Genomic DNA, 23,810 nt, shown 5'->3' on the forward strand with positions numbered 1-23,810 from the left:
AGGTGAGCATAGACCTTATAATGACAACAGGTTTAGTGATGTTGAGGGGAAAACCAGCACTGGCCAAAAATTCACACTCATGATACAGGTTAATTGATAGAAGTAATTAAACTATGCTTGGTACAAGTTTCTTTTCTTACCTGCGGATTTCCTTGGCACTCAACTGTTTGCTATCTTGCTTTGGTTTCATTTCAGTAACTGCCTTTCTGGGAGGCACGGAGGCTGCCCATGGGGCTGGAGTGAAAGGCAAAGCTCCCCTGGACTGCGATCTGCCAAAGGCTGTAGAGTCTGCTGTGCCCAGAGAATGCCGGCGAGAGATGGGGTCCCTTGATTTCTGCAGTGTGGACTCTACAATTTCTGTTTTGGGCTTGGAGCACATAGTAGTGTTGTTCTTCGTGACACAACCTACTGCAGTCGGCCTTGCTGTGACCTCAGTATTCTTGGTCCTTTCAGTCCTTATTGTGCTCCAAGTTTTGCCCGATGACGAACATCCATTCCCAGCAGCACCCACAATGGGCTTTACTTTAGCTACCTTCCTCTCTGGCTGCGATTTCTCTGATGGCCGAGTCCTGCAAGCAGCTGCTGCCAGAGCCTTCCTAGGTGGAGGCAAAGTGGCAACATGAGGCTTCTGTGCATGCCTTGGAGGATCTGCTGCCTTGGAAGTCTGGCGACTGCTGGATTTCTCATCTGTGCAACGTGCCCCATTTCTGCCTGTGCTCCTTGCTGTGCTGCTCCGTAGAGTTGTGCGACTGACCACAGTGTTCCTATGTCCGGTAATACGTGCAGTGGTCACTGCAGACACCCCTCTAACCTGTTCATTGGTGGAAACTCCCAGAGTTAGCGCTTTCACGTGTTTAGTGTTCAGAGGCTGTTTTTCAATCTTGGGAAGGCTCTTCACTTTCTGCTGGGTAGGGGCAGGGTGTACCATGGTCTTTTTGGACCTTTCATGCTTTCCAAACAACTGTGCCTTATTGAAACCAGCAGCACTTGAGAGCCCTTGGGCATGAGTGGATCCCAACCTTTGCTGCAGCAAGGAGTCACCTTTCTGTGGTGCCTTCCTTGTGGAAGTCCCTGAAGGATGGGAGTGGACTTTGACCACAGGTTTCTGGGGCACATTCTGCAACTTCTCAGGTGCAGCGGTTTTGGAGGGACGAAGGGCAGGGGCCCTTGTTTTTTTAGGGATCTCTGTAGATACATTTTTTGGCTTTGCTGAAGAGATTTGGAGATTCTCCTTTTGGCGCACAATCTGAAGACAGAAAAAAAAATTATCAGGCACAACCTCACAGTCCTAGTATTTCAATTTAGTCCAAATATACTGGCACTGACTGGGAGTCACAGTACTGAAACAGCACTGACAATTACATTTAGCCTAGATTGTGTACTGCAGAAGAGGAGCATGACCTGGGTTTAAGTTTAATGGCTCTTTATGTGTGGGAGTCACAGATCTGAAACGTCGGTGTGCTGTAGGTCAATATAGAGATGCACCAGCAGAGCCCTGTGGGGCCCAAATGAGGGTAAATCAGAGAGTGTCACAAGTCAGGGTTGTGGTGCATGGTGCAGAGCTGGTCTCAGTTCTATGGGCCTGATTTAGATTTCAGTGGCGGGTTACTCCATCACAACAGTGACAGATATCCCTTCCGCCAAAATCTAAATCAAGCCTTTAGATGTCACACCAGTGCACTAGCAAAGTTGAGATATTACACCGTTCTTATATGATTGCACTTTAATAAATTCAACAGGATTTCAATACATTCAAACAGTGGATGGCCTTTAGAACAAAAAAAAACCAACTTTTTTTTAAAGAAATCATGCGTAGTTATGAAGGTTGGTTTCTACTTACCACTCCGGCTTTAAAAGACTGCACTCGATCTGCAGGCGGACGATTTGTTGCATCTCTTAGGTAGGGCCTATTTGAATGTAAACATGAAAAGACAATTCAGTACTTAACACCCAAGGCATCCCACCTTAAAGAGGTCAATATGGCAAAACCAGAAAAACTGTACTTCTGCTCCAAGAAAGCAGTACAACAGGTGTCAAGAAAATTACGTTCAAAAACTTCCCAGAGAACGTTCCTTTAGTACTGTCTTAAAACAAAGTAATTCTTACATCCTGCATAGAGCTACAAGGCTTCATAAGTATACAAGAGCCAAGTGAAGGTCAAACAATCCTGGACCTCCAATTATTGGCTGTGAATTACTTGGGAAATTGAAGGCAGATGCTGCAACTAGAGCATAAATAACACAACAAAAACTTCACACCATAAAATGAAGCAACTAAGAACAGCAGCACCGATAATCCTGCCACCCCCCCGAGCTGTAAACAATGCCCTTCATTGCCCGACATGGTGGATGTTTTCTACAAATATAGTAGTTTGTAGAATAGTGCAATGTGCACGACATAAAAAGAAATAAAACAAAATGTTCAAGTCAAAGCAGAGCTGGCATTGGTTTTAGCAGAGGAAATGCATGTATTGAACTACTCACTTTGGGTTTGGAGGTTTCAGCTTCCCTTTAGCTGCTAGGTACTCAAGGAGCTTCCGGTGCCGCTCTTCTACAGGAGATGGGAAGAACAAATTAAACACAGGCCAACTCAGTGAAAGCAGGAATATTGCAAACTGATCGATAATTTATCAGCAAGGCACTGTACTGCCACTAGTAGTATTTAAGGCAAAAACACTTCAGTTTTTAAACTGACGCATGACAAAACAGACACTACCTGTGCAAACCAGACTCATGTTCTCCGCCACATGGTCTGCAATATGCTTGAGACAGATTAAAAAGGAGATGACATCACCTAAGAGGCACAAGAAGATATTGGTGCTGGTTCATCTGTACCACTCAGCAAGCCGTGGCCATACCCAATCTTGAACTTACACCTTCCAATGCACACACGTAGCCACTTAGGTGCCCTGGATCTCCATCAGGGATGAGGGAGAATACTAAAGGGAAGATATACAGCAGGCCACAGATTTCTTTGTGCCTCCAAGTCAACTGGCAACCCGAGTACTTTCTCCAAGAAGTGTAAACTGATGCCTGTATGCAATGACATGAGTGAACTATATTCCTGGTTCTAAGTAGATTATAAACTACTTGCAATAAATCACTCAAACCTATTTAGGAACTGCTAGGTCCCACCATTTGTGTACAGTTTGAAAGGAAAGTGTTGGGTACCATGTAAGCATCTGTTTGTAGCTTGTAATGATGTAGATTCACATGCCCTGTATACTCCTGCCATACAATGTTGGGCTTGGACGTTTGCACGTTTCTTAGTTGTTTTTTTTTAAGGAAGGCTTTTGAGGCACAAGAGGCCCTGTGGCTTCTACCTTGATTGGCAATGTGCATGGGCACCTACTCCATATCAGATTGTTTTTCGCACAGCGAGTGAGAGCAGTATGGAGTGGCTAGTAAAGAACGTAAGGTGAACGTGCATTGGTAAAGGAAAGTAACTGGAGAATAGGATGATATCTATAATTAGAGCTACACACTTAATTTTTGCTGTGGCATTAAAATAATGTTAGAACTAGAGGTGGTGAATAAATTCCGCTCCGCCGGCCCAGTTCGCAGAGTTTTGCCCACTTTGCGCCACACCTGTAATGCGGAGTTGCGGCAAAACTCCGCCAGCCACCACATGGTGGTGGGTTTATTGCATGCAGCTCAAAAACATTAAGTTTGGCAAGCGAGAATTTGCATCTCCTACCGCGATTCTCTGGTGCTAAACGGCACCAGGTGAGATTTTTGCAAAGCATGTGGTCGCGCTCGTTCGCGCTGAGAAAGCTGCTGCTCAAGTAGAAAAGCTATTCAAACTATAGCAAAGAAGCATCGCCCTCTAATGCGCAGTGTGATGCCGCACGTGCGGAACAAGCTCCCCATGCAAAAAAAAAAAAAAAAAATCAGCGCGCCGTACAGATTTTGGGACGCTTGCGGAATCTCGCTGATATTTTTATGTAACTGCACACCCTTAGTTATAACCAATTACTACAAAAAAGATTATAAGCTATTACAAAACATTACAACAACACAACGAAACACCATTCTACTACTTACTATCTATTAGAGGACTACTCTGAAGTAAGTGAAATGCTATACAGTAGTCAATCGTTTTAACTTGTAAATGCTTGTTTTATTTTAATTGAATTTATGGAACTTTATTCCAATCATCATCAATTTGCAGCAGCTTAATTATTTCCTTTGCCAATTGGCACAATATTTCCTATCTTGAATAAAAGGGGCACGCTGAGTCCAGTAGAAACACAATTTAGTGGTCATCAATATTAGGAGAAAATTAATAGGCCGACGAAGTTGAACCAAAAGTTACAGATACAAAGAATTACAGATGGGTAAGCATGAGTATCAGGGATGTTTTTCACTGAGACATTCTCAGTGACTTAATAAAAAACGCAAAGCACAGGTCTCTATGTCACTCACGGCCACCAGATGATAAAACATTATTTTGATTCACAGGTATCAATCTACAGTTTAATGTTGTGCATGAGTTCCAAGCCCATCCGCTATTGTAAACATACCTTTCCAATTTTGACAGTTTAATATATAATTAAACAGACTGAAAGTGGCAGGTTCCAGCTTAACTATACAGTTACGGTTAAAAGGCAGCATTTTGAAACGCTCTTTTCATTTCGGTGAATGAGAATGGGACCCACATGCAACAATATGTATTTTATTACTCGTGCAATTGTGTTCTGACACAGCGTCACTTTAGGCCTCCTTTAAGACCTTCATTCGCCATGTCATCTTAGCTATGTGGTGAAAACCTCAGAATATTCTCTGCATTTGTCTTCTTTTTGAGAAAATTAGAGTTTGAGTTATGGTATACCGCAATATGTTATGATATGTTATTTGTATGTAAAGTGCGCACAGGCATCCTTGTACTAAGACTGCAAAAATATACAATTAGCCAGTAAACAGATGCGTTTTATCATCTCACTGAATCCCGGATGATCGCCAGTAAGGTGTAAGTGAGAAGGGAGAAAAATTTCACACTAAGAAGGTTATATAGGAAAAAATGTTTTCTCCTGATTTTGACTTAAGGACCTTTGGGGGAGTCAATAAACAGGCTGCAGCCGACCACAAATTCCTCCTATGAATGTCAACAGTGTCTAAATCCTTGATAAAGGATGGGAATATTCCAAAGATGCCTTTGTAGCATACCCAGAGTGCTTTGAATGTAATTCGTTTCTTGAATGTCAGTTAATGTAATTGACTAAGAATGAGAGAGACTGGGACTCGTCATAATAGATTTAAAATTACCTGGACTGTTAATTAATTGGGAACACCAGCTTTTACTCTGTATCTACATTAAACCTCTGTGTTATTTATACTGCCTCCTTGTCTACCTAACTTCGAGTATATCAGACTGACATCTTTTTAAAGGTCAGACGTTTTTTCAATGTAATTTAAAGAAGTGCAAGATGTAATACATTATAATAATCCATGCGAGCCCATAATTATCTGCATCACTGTAAATGTATGATCTGTTGGCCACAATGGCTGTATTTTCCTTAGTACACACAGATGTAAGAAACATGACAATGAAAGCTTTGCAATATGTGCGAAGACAATTTTAGTTTACTATCAAACATAAACCCAAGATAACGAGAGTCTGGTGGGGTAGGATAATCTCAGTGATCAAAGTCACCAGACGTGTCCAAATTGTCTAGGAGCCTCCTAAAATGAGTACCCATGTTCTTCGGGCGGTTCTTTTCCATCCACTAAACTACTTCTTTGATGCAATCAATTAAATTGGACTGTATCAAAGAAGTATCATTGTTCATATTTATGTTCTTTTGGGTGTCATCTGCGGAGTACACTAGGTCCAACTCAAACGATCCGACTAAACAGGCCAGAGAGGCCACAGAAATTAAACAGGGTTGGATTTAAGAATGACTGCTGTAGGAAACCATACCTAAATTTAGAATAGAATGAAGTAGGTCACTGTTTGAAATATAATCTCATTTTAAGTGGGATTTAATTATACATTTAATTACAAGTGGACATGTTCTTGTGCTCTAAAGAACTGTGGAATAGAACTGTTACCAACCTCCCAGTAAAGAGCATTGGGCATCATGAGCTGCATCCTTACCTAATTTGCAAGAGACTTCCCATATAACTTCCACTGCAAAGAAAAGAACTATATCGGATTTTTTTGTCCTCCTTTCTCCTCTTGAGAATTGCAACTTAAATAGAAATCTCGCTTAGACCACCCTCAGTCGATTTTGGATCAGGGCATGGAAGGAAGCAACACTATGATCCATACTTTGAAAGCCTGCTCCCCTCAGGGGACAGTAATGGGGAGCGAATAGGCTCTTCAGATGGTTCACAACCAATAACTGCCCTAGAACAATTGATGGATAGAATGTTGAACAATGTTAAACATACACCCCGGTATAGAGATCTGGGCCTAAATCCAATGCATTTTTGCCATTCCAGTTTAAACCCAGCCATATGCAAATCAGTCTTGACTATGTTCCCCATGCAACAGTCCAGCCCGAACTGCCAGGCCAGGTCCTCCCAGGACCGGAAACAAACATCCTGGGGCCGGTTTCGGTGATTCGCCCCATATCAGCCAGGCTAGCTTGACTCCAGTGGCATGGAGCGCACGGGACAAACGTCTGGGCATACCCGTCCCACTCGGGTTGACAAATGCAAAAAGAACAATGAATGGACAGAATGTTAAACAATGGCCTGCCAGTTCAGGCTGGACTGTTCCGATGAAGAACAGAGTCATGTCTCATTCATTTGTTTGCGTAACACTTTTCGTCCTATGTGGGATGGGTATGCACATATGTGGGTCCTTTGCTCACTGTGCCACTGGATTCAAGCTAGCCTGGCTGATGAGGGGTAAAACCCCGAAACCGGTCGGGGATGCTGGTTTACGGTCCAGGGAGTACCTGGTTTGGCAGTTCGGGCTGGACTGTTCCCATGAGGAACAGGGTAAAGACTGATTTGCATATGGCTGGGTCTAAACTGGGGTGGCATGGTGAGCAAAAGAACAATGGATTTAACTCAGATCTCTTGATGGTTCATTAACCTTTCTGTCCATCATTTGTTTGCGTAACGCTGATAGTTCAAGAGCATTCATCGTGAATGTTAAGAGCTATTACTAATAGTTGTTCTTGTAACGGTATAGGCCTTGGTCAAGGTAATCCTGGTTCAGCTGTTCATTCGTCCTCAAGGTCTTGTTGTTCAGGTGTCATTTGCTCCTCTACAGTGGGTAAATCCTTTACAAATACTCCAGAAACAAATACTGACCCGGAAACCATAATGATCTCAGACACTAGCTTTCAGGATAATTCTGTTTGAATGTTCACTCATCCCTGAGGTGTCCCACAAAGTCAGATGGTGTGAGTGAATTAAATACTGCGGATAGTCCCTCCTTATTGGGGATGACAAAAATACAGCCTTGTTTAAATACTGATACCGTGAATGTTCCTCAGGAAGCTTTTCGTTAGCCTGATGTTATAATTGAAAATACCCTCAAGTCGGTCATAGCGAAAGGCCAGAAGAAGAAAAACATCCTAAACTTTGTAGAATTAAGAAGAAAATTGGGAGACAAATTCGAGTTGCTATTCGCCTGAGTAAGAGGAAACTCCTGATGTCGTAGTGTCCTCCGCCTCCTTCACAATTCCAATAGAAAACTCTACTGAAATCATATTAGATTGTTTGCAATAATGTATCATCTTCTTGCGGTTTAAATTTAGAGTGTGACAATAAGGGGCATGTTAGTGTTGGGGTGTCTTCTGTTCATTTAAGGAAAAGTTCTGTACTTAATCCTAATTCTATTAATGTTTTCCCTATATCCGAGTTAGTTTTCAGACTCGCTGAAAGGTTGACTGCGCAAGAACCCCCAACACCTGAGAATTCCATGTGTTTTAATATTCATCAACCCGTTTCCTTCTCTTGACACTAGTTTTCCTTTGAGTCGTCAGGCTACTTTAAGTATGGTTTTTAACATGTATGATCTTAGGCTTATTTCTTCACAAGACATCGGTCTGGTAAAACTGAGGCCTTATTCTAATGGGGATCAAGAGGTCTATTCATCAATTGTTCACTTCTCTTTTGAATCTATAACGTCCTTAATATTGAAACACAATTAGTTACTTTTAAAAAATGGGCATTGATGTTCTACCAGTGATTGGGTCTGGAGCTAATACCGCTCAAAGCACTACTTTCTCTAATGCTCATAAATTACATGCATATAGCTGTACTGCTCAAACCATGCCTTCCGTCTGGTTGAAGTCTTTTGCAGCCGATCCGACTGATGCTAATTCGAATGGTCTTAGAGTAGTCAAGGAGAAATTAGGTATGGAAGTTGTTGATGATGATGTTGATGATGATCTGAAGGATAACAAATGGTCTTGGCTTTCGAAAGCAATTCTTCATCTTAGCTCCCAGTGGAAACTTTGTTGTTGGAATGTGGCTGGGTTTCAAACTCTTTTGCACGTGTCTAATTTGGATTCTCTTTTTGATGCAGTATACATTTTTTGTTTACCAGAAACCTGGTTACTAAATGATTTTGACTAAGATTAGTATTTTGTTGACTGTTCCCCTGCCCTCCCCTCAATTAGAGGTTGGCCCAGTAGTGGACTGGCTGTTTTGTTGTGATTGTCTTTTGGATGGAAACATTCTCAACCTTTACCTGCTCTCCCTTACGCTATGGTCATTTACTGCTCCTACATGGGAACTGATGATACAACTCATTACTTTTTACTTTGTAATAGACCCTTTAAAGTTTAGTAGTCAAGTACCCAGAATCAATTTTTTTGGTTTTAGGTGATTTTGATAAAAGAATAACTGCTTCTGAGTATAGGAATATGGGCTTTCTGCATTAGATGCTTACAGGGACCTTTTATCTCCCTGTTTTCCCAATAAGAATGTGTGTGTGTCTACTTTATTATCATGGGCTCTGGAGTTGAATCTGGCCATGATCAATAGCTGGCTTGATATCTCTTGCACTGGTAATTTCTCTTGGCAGAGAGGTTCATGCCAATCACTTATTGATTATATTTTATTCAATACTAGCCTTTATGTGTTGTTACGAATTTTTTAAGTTCGTCCTAACTATTAGTGAGATCATTCTTAGCTTTATTGTTACACTAGATCTTTGCCCGGTTGTAAAAGTTCCCTAGTTTTGAACTAAGATCTCTTCATGACCACGTATATATTGGGAAATATGTGCCAAAAAGTGTTTTATCGCCTTGGTTGAGCGAGGTGTTTAAAGTGCTTTCCTTATCATTGGAGGTCCACAAACTTGAGGCATTCCTGTGATTGCTTCGGAACACCTTTGAAACGAAAATAAAAAAACTTATATCATAGGCATCTGTATATCCCTAAGAGGTCAAGAGCTCTTAAATGATCTAAGTTAGAAAGGAATATTAATAAATCAACGCTTTGTAATAGTCAGATGTTTGGGTAGAGATCACAGTAAAACAGTAAAACACCGACCCCAGTAGACAAAGATCTTTTGCATTCTCCTTTTTGTGCTCTGTACGTGTCTTTCTCCGACCCCACAGATTTGTGACTTAGATGTTCAAAAACAGGCATGGGATTGTTTGGATTTTCTTTTTATGAAATTGAAATTGTCCAAGCCATTTCGAACTTAAAATTTAGCTGCGCTCAGGGTCCGGTTGGTATGCCCACCTGCTTTGTTAAAACCGCTCCTGATTTATGGGTAAGTATCCTGAAGCCGGTATTTGATCTCCATTTAAAGACAGAAACAGTGCCCCAGCCTTGTCAAGGTAGCAACATAATTCCCCTTTATTAAAAAAGGGGATTGAAACCTCCCTATAAGCTGCTGCTCCATAGCACTATCAGATGTGACTGGGAAGCTCTACAAATGTTTGTAAAATCATTTAGAGCCATAGGGAGTCTGTTGGGTTACTGCCTATTAAGCAGTCAGGCTGTCAGATAGCATGCGCAACCATGGATAACATTTGGTGCTGAAACATGATTGCCAAAAATTATTTAAGGTTGTGTAAAATGAAAGTTTACGTGGCATTTGTTGATTTCAGCAGTGCTTTCGATTCTGTTGATCATTCCATTCTTAGGCATAAACATGTAAGATTGGTTATGCCATCTGGATTATTGTTTCCGCTGATCTCCCATCATTTTGCGAATTGGTCCAGAGTCCTCCTGGGGTCAGTAAATTACTTGTTGGGTAAAATCCCAGCTCATAATGGCCTTAAGCAAGGTTGCATCTTAAATCCTTTGTTACTGTCCTTATATTAGTCTGATGTTCCTGCTATTTTAAACAAGGGGGTTACTGTTGCACCTATGTTCGGATCAAGGGACGTTTCTATCCTATGATATGCGGACAATTAATTTTATGGTCTCTTAAACCAATTGGCTTACAGAAATAATTGAATGTATGTGTGTGGAAATCGCACTCAAGTTTTAACAGATTAATCCTGCTATTCCGATATGTGTGCTATGTCAGATTAATGCCTGCTAACATTCATGTACATTGAAAGTGGCCTAGCCCCCTGATGGCAGCTAGGGCTCTGACATGCATCAACGAGAAGTGGTGCTCCTTTATAACATTTTAATCATGTAATACACAAATTTCAAACAATCAAAATCATAATGCATTCAGTATTATCATTTCATTTCACTTTGTTTCAGTAATACAAATATTTCTCATGTACAGTCAAATACATTTCAATAAATGACCCAATGCATTTCGGAACATTTTGTTCCTTCGCAAGGGGTACTGTTGAGAAAGAATAAGAGAAATAAAGGGAACGAATTAAAACAATGCCGTAGTCTATTGATCATTTACATAGGATTACTAGATGTTTAAATGCTCTTTACTGAAGTCTATTTATATTCACTGTTTATTTACTATGGTGTCAGGCAATCACTAGCGTGAAATTCAAGTTTAGTTATTTAAAGAGTTTAATAAAAATTCTTTGATTAACCTAGTTATTATTCTGGAAGTTTTCAAAAGTATTCGTTGTTTATTAAACACGATCAGTAGTAGGCAACACTGACATGGGACTAGGGGGGGGGAAAAAAAAAATAAATAAATAAAAAAAAAATCGCAAAACTAAAATAGGACTAAGAAGATCGTCACTAGCAGTCGTGTGACAAAATTTACAATTCAGGTTTTATTTATATGAACAAGATCGTTCATTTAGGTTTGATAGGGGAATAGCTATCTACTCTGTTTAAAGACATCGATCAAGAGCTTTTCCGTATTTTTCATTTCACAAAATCAATGCTAGATGAAAACTGAAGAAAGACTGAAATACATAGTCAAGAATAGAAAGTAACTAAAACTAAAGATGGGATGTGAAAAACTATTATCATAGTCATAGAAAAAGGACTATTATATGAAAAACGTTTTTTTGGTTTATGTGAACCAGATCTTTTTTGTTCACTTATATTAGTGAAAATAATTGAGTGGAAAATATTGATGAGTTCTGAGTAGTAGTCACTGAAAGAATTATGTGAAGAAGTTTAAAAAAATATATATATATTTTTGGGGGGAAATGGTAAAAGTTATATTTAAATTAAATCACAATAAAATGCTTTAGGTGAATCGAATTATTTGTTGGGCAAATCGTCATAGACAATAAGATCCCCTATGCTTTCAAATAACAAACATTGCAATTCTCGTAATAAATTATCTTGCATAGTGATAATTGTCATAGTAAAATCTGATGGGAATTATTTTTTAAACAAATCTTCATGACAATGAAGTTGCAAGTACATAGTAAAAACATACTTTGACATTATTATCATGATGCGTTGTGAATCATGATGGTGAATATCATGATAATCTTATGTGATCAATTAGTTGCTGTCTAATGTTGAATACTCTTATACTAGTGATGGGAACAAACTGCGTGTTTTAGATCTCGTGTATGTCTCGAGCTTAGATTCAGAGGAAACAATTCATTTCTAATTTATCATTCAGTCCAAACGGTGCAAGAGTCTGCAATTTTTTTATCCAGAATACTTCACGTTGAAGAAGAATTTTTGAGTTGTCTAGACCAAGCCTCTGTGGTACTTGCTCGATTATTTGGAACTTAAATTGCGCTATTGAATGTCTATGTTCTATCCAATGCAGTGCGAATGGTGATGTGCTTTTATTACGAATCCTACTTTTGTGCTCAGAGAGTCTTGTTTTAATTTTCCTCTCTGTCTTGCCCACATATAAAAGTCCACAGGGGCATTTTATCATGTAGACTAAATGTTCTGAATCGCAATTCGTTGTGTGTCGTAACTGAATTTTTTCTCCTGTCCTCTGGTGTAAGAGGATGTTACCAGTGATAACGTTATTACAGTTTTTACAGTTCCAACATTTAGTTGTACCTTTACAAGTACTTGTTTTCACAGAATCCGGTTTCTCAATCCGTTTAGTGAGAAGTTCTTTGAGATTTTTTGCCCGTTTGTAGGCAAAGAGTGGTTTATCCTTAAAAAGGGATCCAAAATCGCTTTCCGTTTCAAGTTGTTGATCAAAGCCATAGGGTGGAAACTCTCATGAAGTAATGCAGTGTTCTTGTCTGTGGGTTTCTTAAATACACTAGTGTGTATTTGGTTTTCTTTGATTTCAACCATTACATCCAGAAATGGTATGACATTTCTATCCATGTGGTAAGTAAATTGAATCCTTGGATCTACTGGATTTAAACTCTGGATATTTCCAATTAGTGATGTTTGTGTGTTCTTCCAAATTAAAAATATGTCATCAATATACCTTTTGTAGTATACCAAGCCTTCTTTCCACATTTGGTCTGCCATGATATAATCGTTTTCAAATTTGGCCATGAATATATTTGCATATACACAGGCTCCCGGAAAGCCCATTGCTGTACCATTGAGTTAGAGATAAAAATCATCTTGCCATATGAAATAACTATTTTCTAGACAGAATTCCAGAAGTTGAATGATGAAGCAATTCAATGTTTCATATTTGTCTTCTTTCAGCAGGGCCCATTCGATTGCTTCTAGTCCTAGAGCATGAGGGATTGATGTTTACAGTGATACAACGTCTATGGAGCATAGGATCCAATTTTCGGTTGAATCTAAGTTGATAGTCATCAAGTTTCTTAGGAAGTCAGATGTATCTGCTATATAACTCGGCCATCGCTGGATAAATGATTGTAAATGACTATCAATGAATCTTCCTAGATTTTCAAAGATCGATTCACATCCCGACACTATTGGTCTGAAGGGAGGGTTCATTAGATTTTTATGTATTTTGGGAAGAAAATAAATTTTTGGTCTTCTTGGAAAAGTTTGCCAAAGGTAGCGTTTGGTGTTGATGTTGATCCAGTTTAGTTTTTCCGCTTGATCTAAAATTGTACTCAATGTATTGGCTATGTCAGTAGTAGGGTCCCTGTTGAGTTTGGTATAGGTATTGTGATCCATAACGTGCTCTGTACCCTTTGCCAAGTAAAAATCCGTATCCATCACGACTAGACCTCCACCTTTGTCCGCCTTCTGAATTATAATTGCATCATTTTTGGTCAATGCTTGTAATGCACTGTATTCCGCTTGTGAAAGATTTTTGAGATTTCTTTTGTATTGTATCTTGTTTAAATCAGCTTTGACGAGTTTCGAAAGTATCTAAACTTTTATGTGATATTGGAGCGATGAATGTATATTTTGGTTTGAATTGGACGGTAGAGTCATCATTAGATGTGATGGGAAGTGACAAATGTGAAAAAATTCTTTAAGCAAAGGACTCTCATGAATTTAAAAAATGATATCTCTGTCTCCAGTTCTGTAGTGTGGTAGGTGCTTACGAAGGTAGTGCCTTTGTTCAACAGATTTCCCTCAAATTGTGTCAAATGTTGTTTAGAAATGTTGACTATGAGATTTTCCCTTGGCTTCTCAACCCTTTCTTTTTGTTTTCTTTTTCCTTTTCCTCGTCTTGTCTTTTTTCGAGTTGTTTGGCAATGGTTTGATCCGGTGGTCTGCTTTGCACCCCCCCTTCTCTAAAAAAGAAGATGATGCAGATGCTGTGTTACTAGCTTCATGTTCTGATGTTACTGAACCTGTTGCCTTGTCAGATGGTTTGGTACTGGATGGATGGCTAGCTGGTTGTCTAGAGATGTTGGTGTCACTATCAGAAATTACACTTTCTTCTGAGGAGGCTGGTTGTGTCGTTTACCACTGTATCTCCGTTGGGCATAGACCTCAGCCCATGTATAAGCTTCATTCAACTTATAATCAATGGTACCCCTCTTAAATTTGCGTAGCTTTGTTTCTTGCAATTCCTTTCCATATTTGTCAAGACGAATGTTTAAATCTTCAAGAAATTTTCCCCATGGTTCTGCTTCCATTCGAGCAGATAGTTCTTGCTTCGTATTGTAAATTTCTTCTTCTAATTCACTTATAGTTTTTGAAAATTCCTCTATTAAAAGATCAAATCTAGTGAACATTTATTGAGGATACAGTACAATTTTTCCATAAATTGCTGATTATTGTTGAGTCTGAATAACATTGGTCGAATTGCTAGCCTAAGACCACGAGGGATCCTTTTCACGCGGTGATATTGTATTAAAGTTGAAGCATGTAAACGTTGGTTGAGTTCACGTCTTGTGAGATATTCTAAGGACTCTTTATTCGTGTTTTGTCACGGAGAAGATAACGCTGATAGTTGGGGATTCCCATGCACACGGGTAAGTTGCTCGTAGTCAAACTAGTAAATCCAGTAATCGGCCAGTTAATTTAGTTTTAAGTAGCTAATTTTGATAGTTTCTTATTTTTTAGTTCCCGTGTCCACTGGACCATATCATCTTTTTATCAATACTCAAAGTGGCTTTCAGCTCACGCAGGTGAGTTATATAGAACGTACCGCTATCGTTAGTTAGCGATTTTTCAAAAAATTGGATACTTGAATTTATCCTATTTATATCTCTAGGTTGCCATTTCAATCTATGAAACTAAAAACACTGAGTTTACAGGTAAGCCCATATCAGTTGGGGAACCTCTAAATCAATCCACACTAAACTCTGAGCTAAAACGTTGTATATATATTTTCCTATACAGATTTCAATTGTGCTGGATCTAATATATGGCATTTCGCGTGTCATTCTGAACTAATACTTTTCAGTATGGTAAGACTTTTCTTTTTGAAAACTTCCAGAATAATAACTAGGTTAATCAAAGAATTTTTATTAAACTCTTTAAATAACTAAACTTGAATTTCACGCTAGTGATTGCCTGACACCATAGTAAATAAACAGTGAATATAAATAGACTTCAGTAAAGAGCATTTAAACATCTAGTAATCCTATGTAAATGATCAATAGACTACGGCATTGTTTTAATTCGTTCCCTTTATTTCTCTTATTCTTTCTTAACAGTACCCCTTGCGAAGGAACAAAATGTTCCGAAATGCATTGGGTCATTTATTGAAATGTATTTGACTGTACATGAGAAATATTTGTATTACTGAAACAAAGTGAAATGAAATGATAATACTGAATGCATTATGATTTTGATTGTTTGAAATTTGTGTATTACATGATTAAAATGTTATAAAGGAGCACCACTTCTCGTTGATGCATGTCAGAGTCCTAGCTGCCATCAGGGGGCTAGGCCACTTACAGAAATAATTGGACATTTTAGCTTCTTCATTGCATCATTTTAATTTAAATGAAATGAAAACTTGGTTTTTAATGGGAAGAATTAAAGGTGGCAAAAAAATATATATATTTAGGTGTAAACATCTCAAATAATTTGTCTTGGGTCCAACATAATACCTTTGAAACTGTAAAATTAAAGTCTACAGGAATTGGCCTTTTGCAGTTCTTTAATGCACAAGGAAGGAGGGACGTTTAGTCACTGTTCAAATGTGTATATTGTTAGTGTGGTTCCAACTGCTTTATATGGAGGAGAAGCAAGGTCGATTTCTTTGTTTATTTCCATCTCTAACATTGCATCTGTTCTATGGAACGAATACCTTGGCGCAAGTTTCTCCAGCTCTATTGAAATGATTCGTCTTGAACTGGGCTTGATCGGTATTCTCTTCTGTGCCTAATGCCAACAAATTCAATTTTTTTTTTTTTAGCAACTATTCAGGAGTCCTGAAAACGGATTGAAAAAAGTAATCCAGCAGTAACTTGCTAAGGACAATAAAAAGACTACGCTTTCAAAATTGTATATTCTTATTGTTAACAGCAGTTGGCCATAAATAATGATGAGGTGTTATCGAGCCAATTTAAAAATTCATACTTAAAAAAAGCATTCCAAAAATAGAAATGTTAAGCTTGATCTGCAACAGTGTTTACCAAGATTACAGCTGGGTTGTATGTTTGTAAAAAATGGTGAGATTCAATTACATCTATATGTCCTCTTGTACATAGATTTTAAATGAAATTTAGATTTAAGTACATCTTGCTGGGTGATAATGTGGATTAAGATGGACGGGTTTCCTGTCATCCACCCTGTCAATACTGTGGAGCTGACAAACAGGATTTGAATCATGTACTTTCTTTTTGTCCTGGCCTCTTTTGCTTGCAGGAAACAAAAGGTATCCTGTTTTAAGGTACTCTATAGCAAAGCACGAAGAAGCACTTTTCTTTTTAGGTCTCGCTGAAGTAATGCGTAAGCATTGTTCGGCGAGATTCTAGTAAGCTGTCCGAAAAGTCTACCCAAGCTGCGGATTAGACATCGTTCATGCGAGACAGGCGCGTGCACAACGTCAGCCACATCACACACCACCATTTGTCTGTGCCTCGGCATCAGACTTCAAAGGCTGCCGCTCCCCCGCCCCCTGCTTCAGACTTTAAAGGAATGCGCCTCCCCACCCCTGCAATGCCGAGAGTTTGTTTATATAGAGCGGCTCAGTTTTTCTTGGAACAAATCCACCCCTCTAGTTTTATTTCTTACACATTCGATTCCAAACCCGATTTTCCCACGTTTTGCTTTCTTTTATTTTAGGAGATTGTGGTAACACTTTTGATTAGAGGTTTTAAGTGACTGCAGTCTTGTGGGGTTGCCTAGAGAAAGCACACACTTTTCTTTCCTAAACCATTGCCCATTTTTCGCGGAGCAGTCCTGCTTTGCTCAAGTAACCTGCAAGCATTTTGTAGGCAAGTGCATTAATTGCGAGTATTCTGCATCCATGCTCTTGACCTCGTGAGCATTTAGTATGGAATGCTTATCTTGCTTAGCTTTTTCTCTTAAGTGACTCCATCCAAATAACCATCGGGTGAAAAAAATTAAAAAGTTTGCAAAAGTGCAGATTTTCAGATGAAAACTATCCTTGTAAAAACGATAGGAAGGACTCGTAGTTCTTTGCAAGGACTGTGGTTACTTCACAGGAACAGAAATATATGGCCTTGCACACCGCTACTTGTGATCCTGTGTCTAGTACCTGGGATACAGAAGCGCTAACGGTTATTTGATACCACAACACTTAGCAATGCCCTTAGAGTCAAGTCAATTGAATCAACCCAATCCATTCACACAACAACTTTCATTCTCATCACTCAAGACATTTGTATCATTAAATTTTCTTGGAAAAATACCCAATAGCATATTCTCACAATAATTTCCTTATAATACACACCATCACACACCCTCACCCCCCTCACACTCACAACCCTCTCACCCTCACAACCCCACCCTCACACACCCTCATCCCCTAACACTCCATCACCCTCCCTCACACACACCCTCACCCACCCTCTCACCCTCACACTACCCAAGCTGAGGATTAGACACAGTTCATGTGAGACAGGCGCGTGCACAACGCCAGCCACATCACACACCACCATTTGTCTGTGCCTCGGCATCAGACTTCAAAGGCTGCCACTCCCCCTCCCCCAATCAGACTTTAAAGGCTGCCGCTCCCCCGCCCCCTGCTTCACACTTTAAAGGAATGCGCCCCCCCGCCCCTGCAATGCCGAGAGCTTGTTTATAGAGAGCGGCTCAGTTTTTCTTGGAACAAATCCACCCCTCTAGTTTTATTTCTTACACATTAAATTCCGAACCCGATTTTTCCACGGTTTGCTTTCTTTTATTTTGTTTTATTTTAGGAGATTGTGGTAACACTTTTGATTAGTGGTTTTAAGTGACTGCAGTCTTGTGGGGTTGCCTAGAGAAAGCACACACTTTTCTTTCCTAAACCATTGCCCATTTTTCGCGGAGCAGTCCTGCTTTGCTCAAGTAACCTGCAAGCATTTTGTAGGCAAGTGCATTAATTGTGAGTATTCTGCATCCATGCTCTTGACCTCGTGAGCATTTAGTATGGAATGCTTATCTTGCTTAGCTTTTCCTCTTAAGTGACTCCATCCAAATAACCATCGGGTAAAAAAATTTAAAAAGTTTGCAAAAGTGCAGATTTTCAGATGAAAACTATCCTTGTAAAAACGATAGGAAGGACTCGTAGTTCTTTGCAAGGACTGTGGTTACTTCACAGGAACAGAAATGCATGGCCTTGCACACCACTACTTGTGATCCTGTGCCCAGTACCTGTGATACAGAAGCACTAATGGTCGTTTGATACCACAACACTAAGCAATGCCCATAGAGTCAAGTCAATGGAATCAACCCAATACATTTGCACAACAACTTTCATTCTCATCACTGAAGACATTTGTATCATTACATTTTCTTGGAAAAAAAACCCAATAGCATCTTCTCACAATAATTTCCTTATAATACACACCATCACACCCCCTCACCCCCCCACCCTGTCACACCCCTCACCCCCTCACCGCCCCTCACCCACCCTCACACCCACACACCCTCACACCCACCCTCTCACCCTCCCTCACACCCCCTCACTCTAACCCTCACCCCCCCTCACCCTCACACCCCCCCCTCACCCTAACACCCCCACACGCACCCTCTCACACCCTCACCAGCATAGCATAACAAAACATAGCATAGCAAAACAAAGCATAGCAAAGCATAACAAAAAAGCATAGGATAGCAAAGCATAGCATAACAAAACAAAGCATAGGATTGCACAACAAAACATAGCAAAACAAAACATATAACAAAACACAACAAAGCAAAGCATAGCATAACAAAACAAAGCATAGCATAACAAAGCATAGCATAACATAAGGCATAGCAAAACATAGCATAACAAAACATAGCATAACAAAACATAGCATGACAAAACATAGCATGACAAAACATAGCATAACAAAACATAGCATAACAAAACATAGCATAACAAAACATAGCATAACAAAACATAGCAAAACAAAACATAGCATAACAAAACATAGCATAACAAAACATAGCATAACAAAACATAGCAAAACAACAAAACATACCAAAACAACAAAACATAGCATAACAAAACACAACAAAACATAGCAAAACACAACAAAGCATAGCAAAACAAAGTTTAGCATAACAAAGCATAGCATAACAAAGCATAGCATAACAAAGCATAGCATAGCAAAACAAAGCATAGCACAATAAAACACAACATAGCATAGCAAAACACAACAAAACATAGCATAGCAAAACACAACAAAACATAGTATAGCATAACAAAACAAATCATAGGATAGCAAAACTAAACATAGCCTAACAAAACAAAGCATAGGATAGCAAAACATAGCATAACATAACAAAACATAGCATAACATAAAACACAAGAAAACAAAGCACAGGATAGCAAAACAAAACATAGCACAACATAACAAAACATAGCATAACATAAAACACAAGACATAACATAACACAACACATAGCAAAACAACAAAATAGCATAGCTTAACAAAACACAACAAAACATAGCATAACAAAACATAGCATAACAAAACATAGCATAACAAAACATAGCACAACAAAACATAGCACAACAAAACATAGCACAACAAAACATAGCACAACAAAACATAGCACAACAAAACATAGCACAACAAAACATAGCACAGCATAACAAATCACAGCATAACAAATCACAGCATAACAAATCACAGCATAACAAGTCACAGCATAACAAGTCACAGCATAACAAGTCACAGCATAACAAGTCACAGCATAACAAGTCACAGCATAACAAATCACAGCATAACAAATCACAGCATAACAAATCACAGCATAACAAATCACAGCATAACAAATCACAGCATAGCATAACAAATCACAGCATAGCATAACAAATCACAGCATAACAAATCACAGCATAGAATAACAAATCAAAGCATAGGATAGCAAAACATAGCATAGCATAACAAAACATAGCATACAGCATCACTCAGGGGCACCACAGCATCACTCAGGGGCACCACAGCATCACTCAGGGGCACCACAGCATCACTCAGGGGCACCACAGCATCACTCAGAGGCACCAGAGCATCACTCAGAGGTACCACAGCATCACTCAGAGGCACCACAACATCACTATGCGCTACCACAGCATCACTGAACGCCACAGCATCACTCGTTCGCATTCACAACATCACTCAGCGCCACCACTGCATCAATCTGTGCAACCATTCAACAACAACTGGTTCAAATATGTTCTCTCAATGTTTCAAGCTTTATTACAAATGTAACAAAAAGATGTTAATATTACAGTCACAATAAAATACACTGAACATAATCTTCACAAAAGGTATTTACAAAAGTTTAAGCTATTGCCATTATAACTTACAATAACTTTTAGTTAAGTATTAATTAATAAAAAAATAAAAGCCATTGTTATTTGTAATATCAATAAATGTAAGTCACGTAAATACAACACATACAAATACATACAAATGCAATAGGTGTCACATTTGCGAAAGTTATAACTATTGCCATTGTTAATGACAAAGCTATTAATTTCGCTATTTCCAAAAACAAAACAAATAAAAAAATTGTCATTTACAATACCAATAGCTCAAACTTTCCTAATGCAAGACCTATTGCATTGCAAATGCTTGTTTCTAAACCTTACTACCGTGAATAATTGTTCTAGTTAAATTAGGTTTTTGGGGGAGCTTTCTTGATTTGATTTCTAATAATGTATTTTGTTTGTTTTCATCTTGTTTTATATGGTTTTAATCGCATGAATATTTAACTTGCTGTGTTTATTATTAATTGCTGGAATTTTACGTGTAATCTATGGATGCTTTAAGGATTAAATAGATTTAAAAAATTGGTTATGTGACACTGTTTCAAAGACTTGCTCTAGTCTAGATGATCTGAAACTGAGCAAGGAAATCTTTCCGGTGTTATTTCTACATAGAAAGTCATCAGTCTTTAATCTCATCTTCTGAGAAGATTGGAGAACATGAAATTAAATATATGACGGAATTGGTGCTCCAATTTTTTTTCTAATTCTAAATATCACGAGATATAAGAGCAACATAACCCAGAATCTGACGTAGGACCTATCAGCTAAGACGTGAGCTAGCCAAAACAGTGGCGGACAGATGAACCGTCTGACCGAAAATCAGTTTTAGGGGCTGGCACTTACATATAATATAGGGATGCCACCTGGGCAGTTTGTTATCAGTCTGGCGGGTATTTTGACGTGAAGACACATTTTTTGAAAAGTTCTGGAAAAACCTTTAAATCGGCTGTTTTTCTAATTAATTTTAAATAGAAACAGTATAAACAACAATCACAAGATGAAAACACTCCGCATGCATGTAATGCTTTAAATACTTATCCCAAAGGACTATTGCAGCAAACAGGGACTGAATTGCTAGGCTCCAAAAAGAACAAAAATGATTATTCACAACTTGATGTTCAAATGCGAACTTGTGGACCGTCCAGAACCCCATAACATGCCAAACAGCCGGTATTTTTTTTCTCTGAGAAAGGTGGCAACCCCACGAGTCGCACACGAACACATTGGGGACGAGTGGGACTGAAGATATCACTGCAAAATCAAGTATTGTTACAATGGCCTTTATTTTAAACTTCTCCTAATCCACACTCCGGCTGTGTTTGCTTGTATACCCGCTCTCTGGCATGCTCTTCACCACGTTCCATTAACTATCCCCCTCTGCCCCTCACCCTCGATCTCCCCATCGTATTCACTCACCCGCCGCACTCTCCCACGCCCCAGTCGCCTTCATTTTATGTGTACGGGACAACCGAGTCCATCGGTTTTGTCAAAGACAGCTCGGAAATTAGCAAACTGCCGCCACCCATTCGAATGTCTTAGCGTCAGCTTCCAGGATGACTTCAGTCCACTCATTGGTTCATTAGCCATATAACAACCTTGCTGCTATTGGACAAAGGCACCGAAAGTCTAAAAGTAAATAAAGCGTCTGATTGGTTAGTGCTGGATCAAGGCGTGCTTGGGTTAACTCCCGACGTACGTACCTATGACACAACCTCTTATCCACTTTAACACGAAGGTAAGGAAGGGCCCGACTATTAGAAATATATTTAACACTAACAAACCAATGGAGGTACCTGCGTTCTGCTAGTGTAGGACGTGTGAGTTCGCTGCATTTCGTGGGTTAAAGAAGTGAAACGGAGCAACACACTGTTTGCTACCTCTTACATTTTGTTTGCTTTTGATACTTGCACAAGTGCCACCATTGCCTACGTAGTGCCTACGTAACGTTTGTTCTTGTGTTTGAGTGTCCTCCATTTATTTCAGTATTATACCTCTACTTGTACTTTGTATGCTTTTGTAACCTGCACACATGTCCAATTTTCTTCCTGTAATGCACCGTTTGCTACCTCTTGTATTTTGTTTGCTCAGGATTGTCACTTTTGCCTCATGTAATGTAACGTTTGCTTTTGTAATTTGTTCACTTGTAATGTTCTCATGTATCAGTTCTGTTCCTATTGTGAAGCGCTCTGACACCTTCGGGTAAAGTCTGCGCTATATAAAAATGCATAAATAAATAAATAAGGTGGGTGAGCCGGTAGATTAAGACGGCGAACGGAGCCAGAGCCGAGCCACGGGTCTGTTTTGGTGTGGTGTCCTCGAAATGATGAGTGAGACGCTAGTATGAGGTAGGACAAGCTTTAATCGTATACCTCATCCAACAAGGACACTGTCCAACTCTCTCTCAGACAATTCTGTCTGATCGCATCAGTGTTCTACTAAACTCTATGTCACACTCTCCCTCCCATCAACAACACCTCAAAATAATTACAAGCAAAAGATTTAACAAAAACCCATACTCACCCCCTTAATGGTTATGAAAACAAGCATTTGCAATGCAATAGGTCTCGCATTTACCCGAGTTTGAGCTATTCGCATTGTAAATTATAATGCCTTTTATTTATGTTTTAAAAACAAAAATAAGACATTATTTGCAATGACAATAGCTCAAACTTACGTAAATGCGAGACCTATTGCATTGCAAATGCTTGTTTTAAAGCCTTATGCTACCAATGTGATTATTTGCTCCAGGGCCGGTCATAGAACTCCTGGGGCACCGGGCGAAAGGGAAGATGTGAGACCCCTCTAATTTGCATGTAACTTCCAGTCGCAGCCGGAATGACTCGCGGGTGGAGGGTCTCGCGGGAGGAGGGGAACAGGAAGCAGGCAGCCTCCCTCCCCTAAACCAATCACAAGGCTGCAACGGCAGCGTTGTGATTGATTAGGACGCCGACCAGACAGGCGCCTATGGGGAGGCCATTTTCTCCATGTAGGCTGCATTGCAGCCTATATACAGAAAGGCCAGAGTGGGCATGACTGATTTGGTCGAACAGTCAGCGCCCTTAGCAGTTGGGAAAGACTAGAAAAAATGGCCAGGGGTACTGCCCACCTCACCCTCCCGTACCTGAGCAGGAGACATCCATGGTGTCTTGTAACTTTTTGTACTATATGTGTTGTGTTTTTGCACTTAACATAATTCTGGCGAGTAAAGAGCACACACACAAAAAAGATTGTCCTACATCTCTTAGCATGGG

The 23,810-nt window shown here is 39.5% G+C and overlaps 1 protein-coding gene across 2 annotated transcripts in view; it reads right to left on the reverse strand.

Annotated features, from left to right (window-relative positions):
* Positions 1 to 22,139, reverse strand: part of LOC144791968 (uncharacterized) — a 157,893-nt gene extending 135,754 nt beyond the window's left edge. For both annotated transcript variants that reach the window (XM_078666828.1, XM_078666827.1), the window contains exons 1-4: positions 21,976 to 22,139; positions 2,484 to 2,550; positions 1,841 to 1,907; positions 141 to 1,246 (exon numbers count right to left, since the gene is read on the reverse strand). In XM_078666828.1, coding sequence (XP_078522954.1) covers positions 141 to 1,246; positions 1,841 to 1,907; positions 2,484 to 2,550; positions 21,976 to 22,009 — 1,274 coding nt within the window. In that variant the 5' untranslated portion in view covers positions 22,010 to 22,139. The remainder of the gene's footprint in view (positions 1 to 140; positions 1,247 to 1,840; positions 1,908 to 2,483; positions 2,551 to 21,975) is intronic.
* Between the last annotated feature and the right edge of the window lie 1,671 nt (positions 22,140 to 23,810).

The sequence above is a fragment of the Lissotriton helveticus genome, chromosome 11 (assembly GCF_964261635.1).
Source record: "Lissotriton helveticus chromosome 11, aLisHel1.1, whole genome shotgun sequence".
Classification (NCBI taxonomy): Eukaryota; Metazoa; Chordata; class Amphibia; order Caudata; family Salamandridae; genus Lissotriton; species Lissotriton helveticus.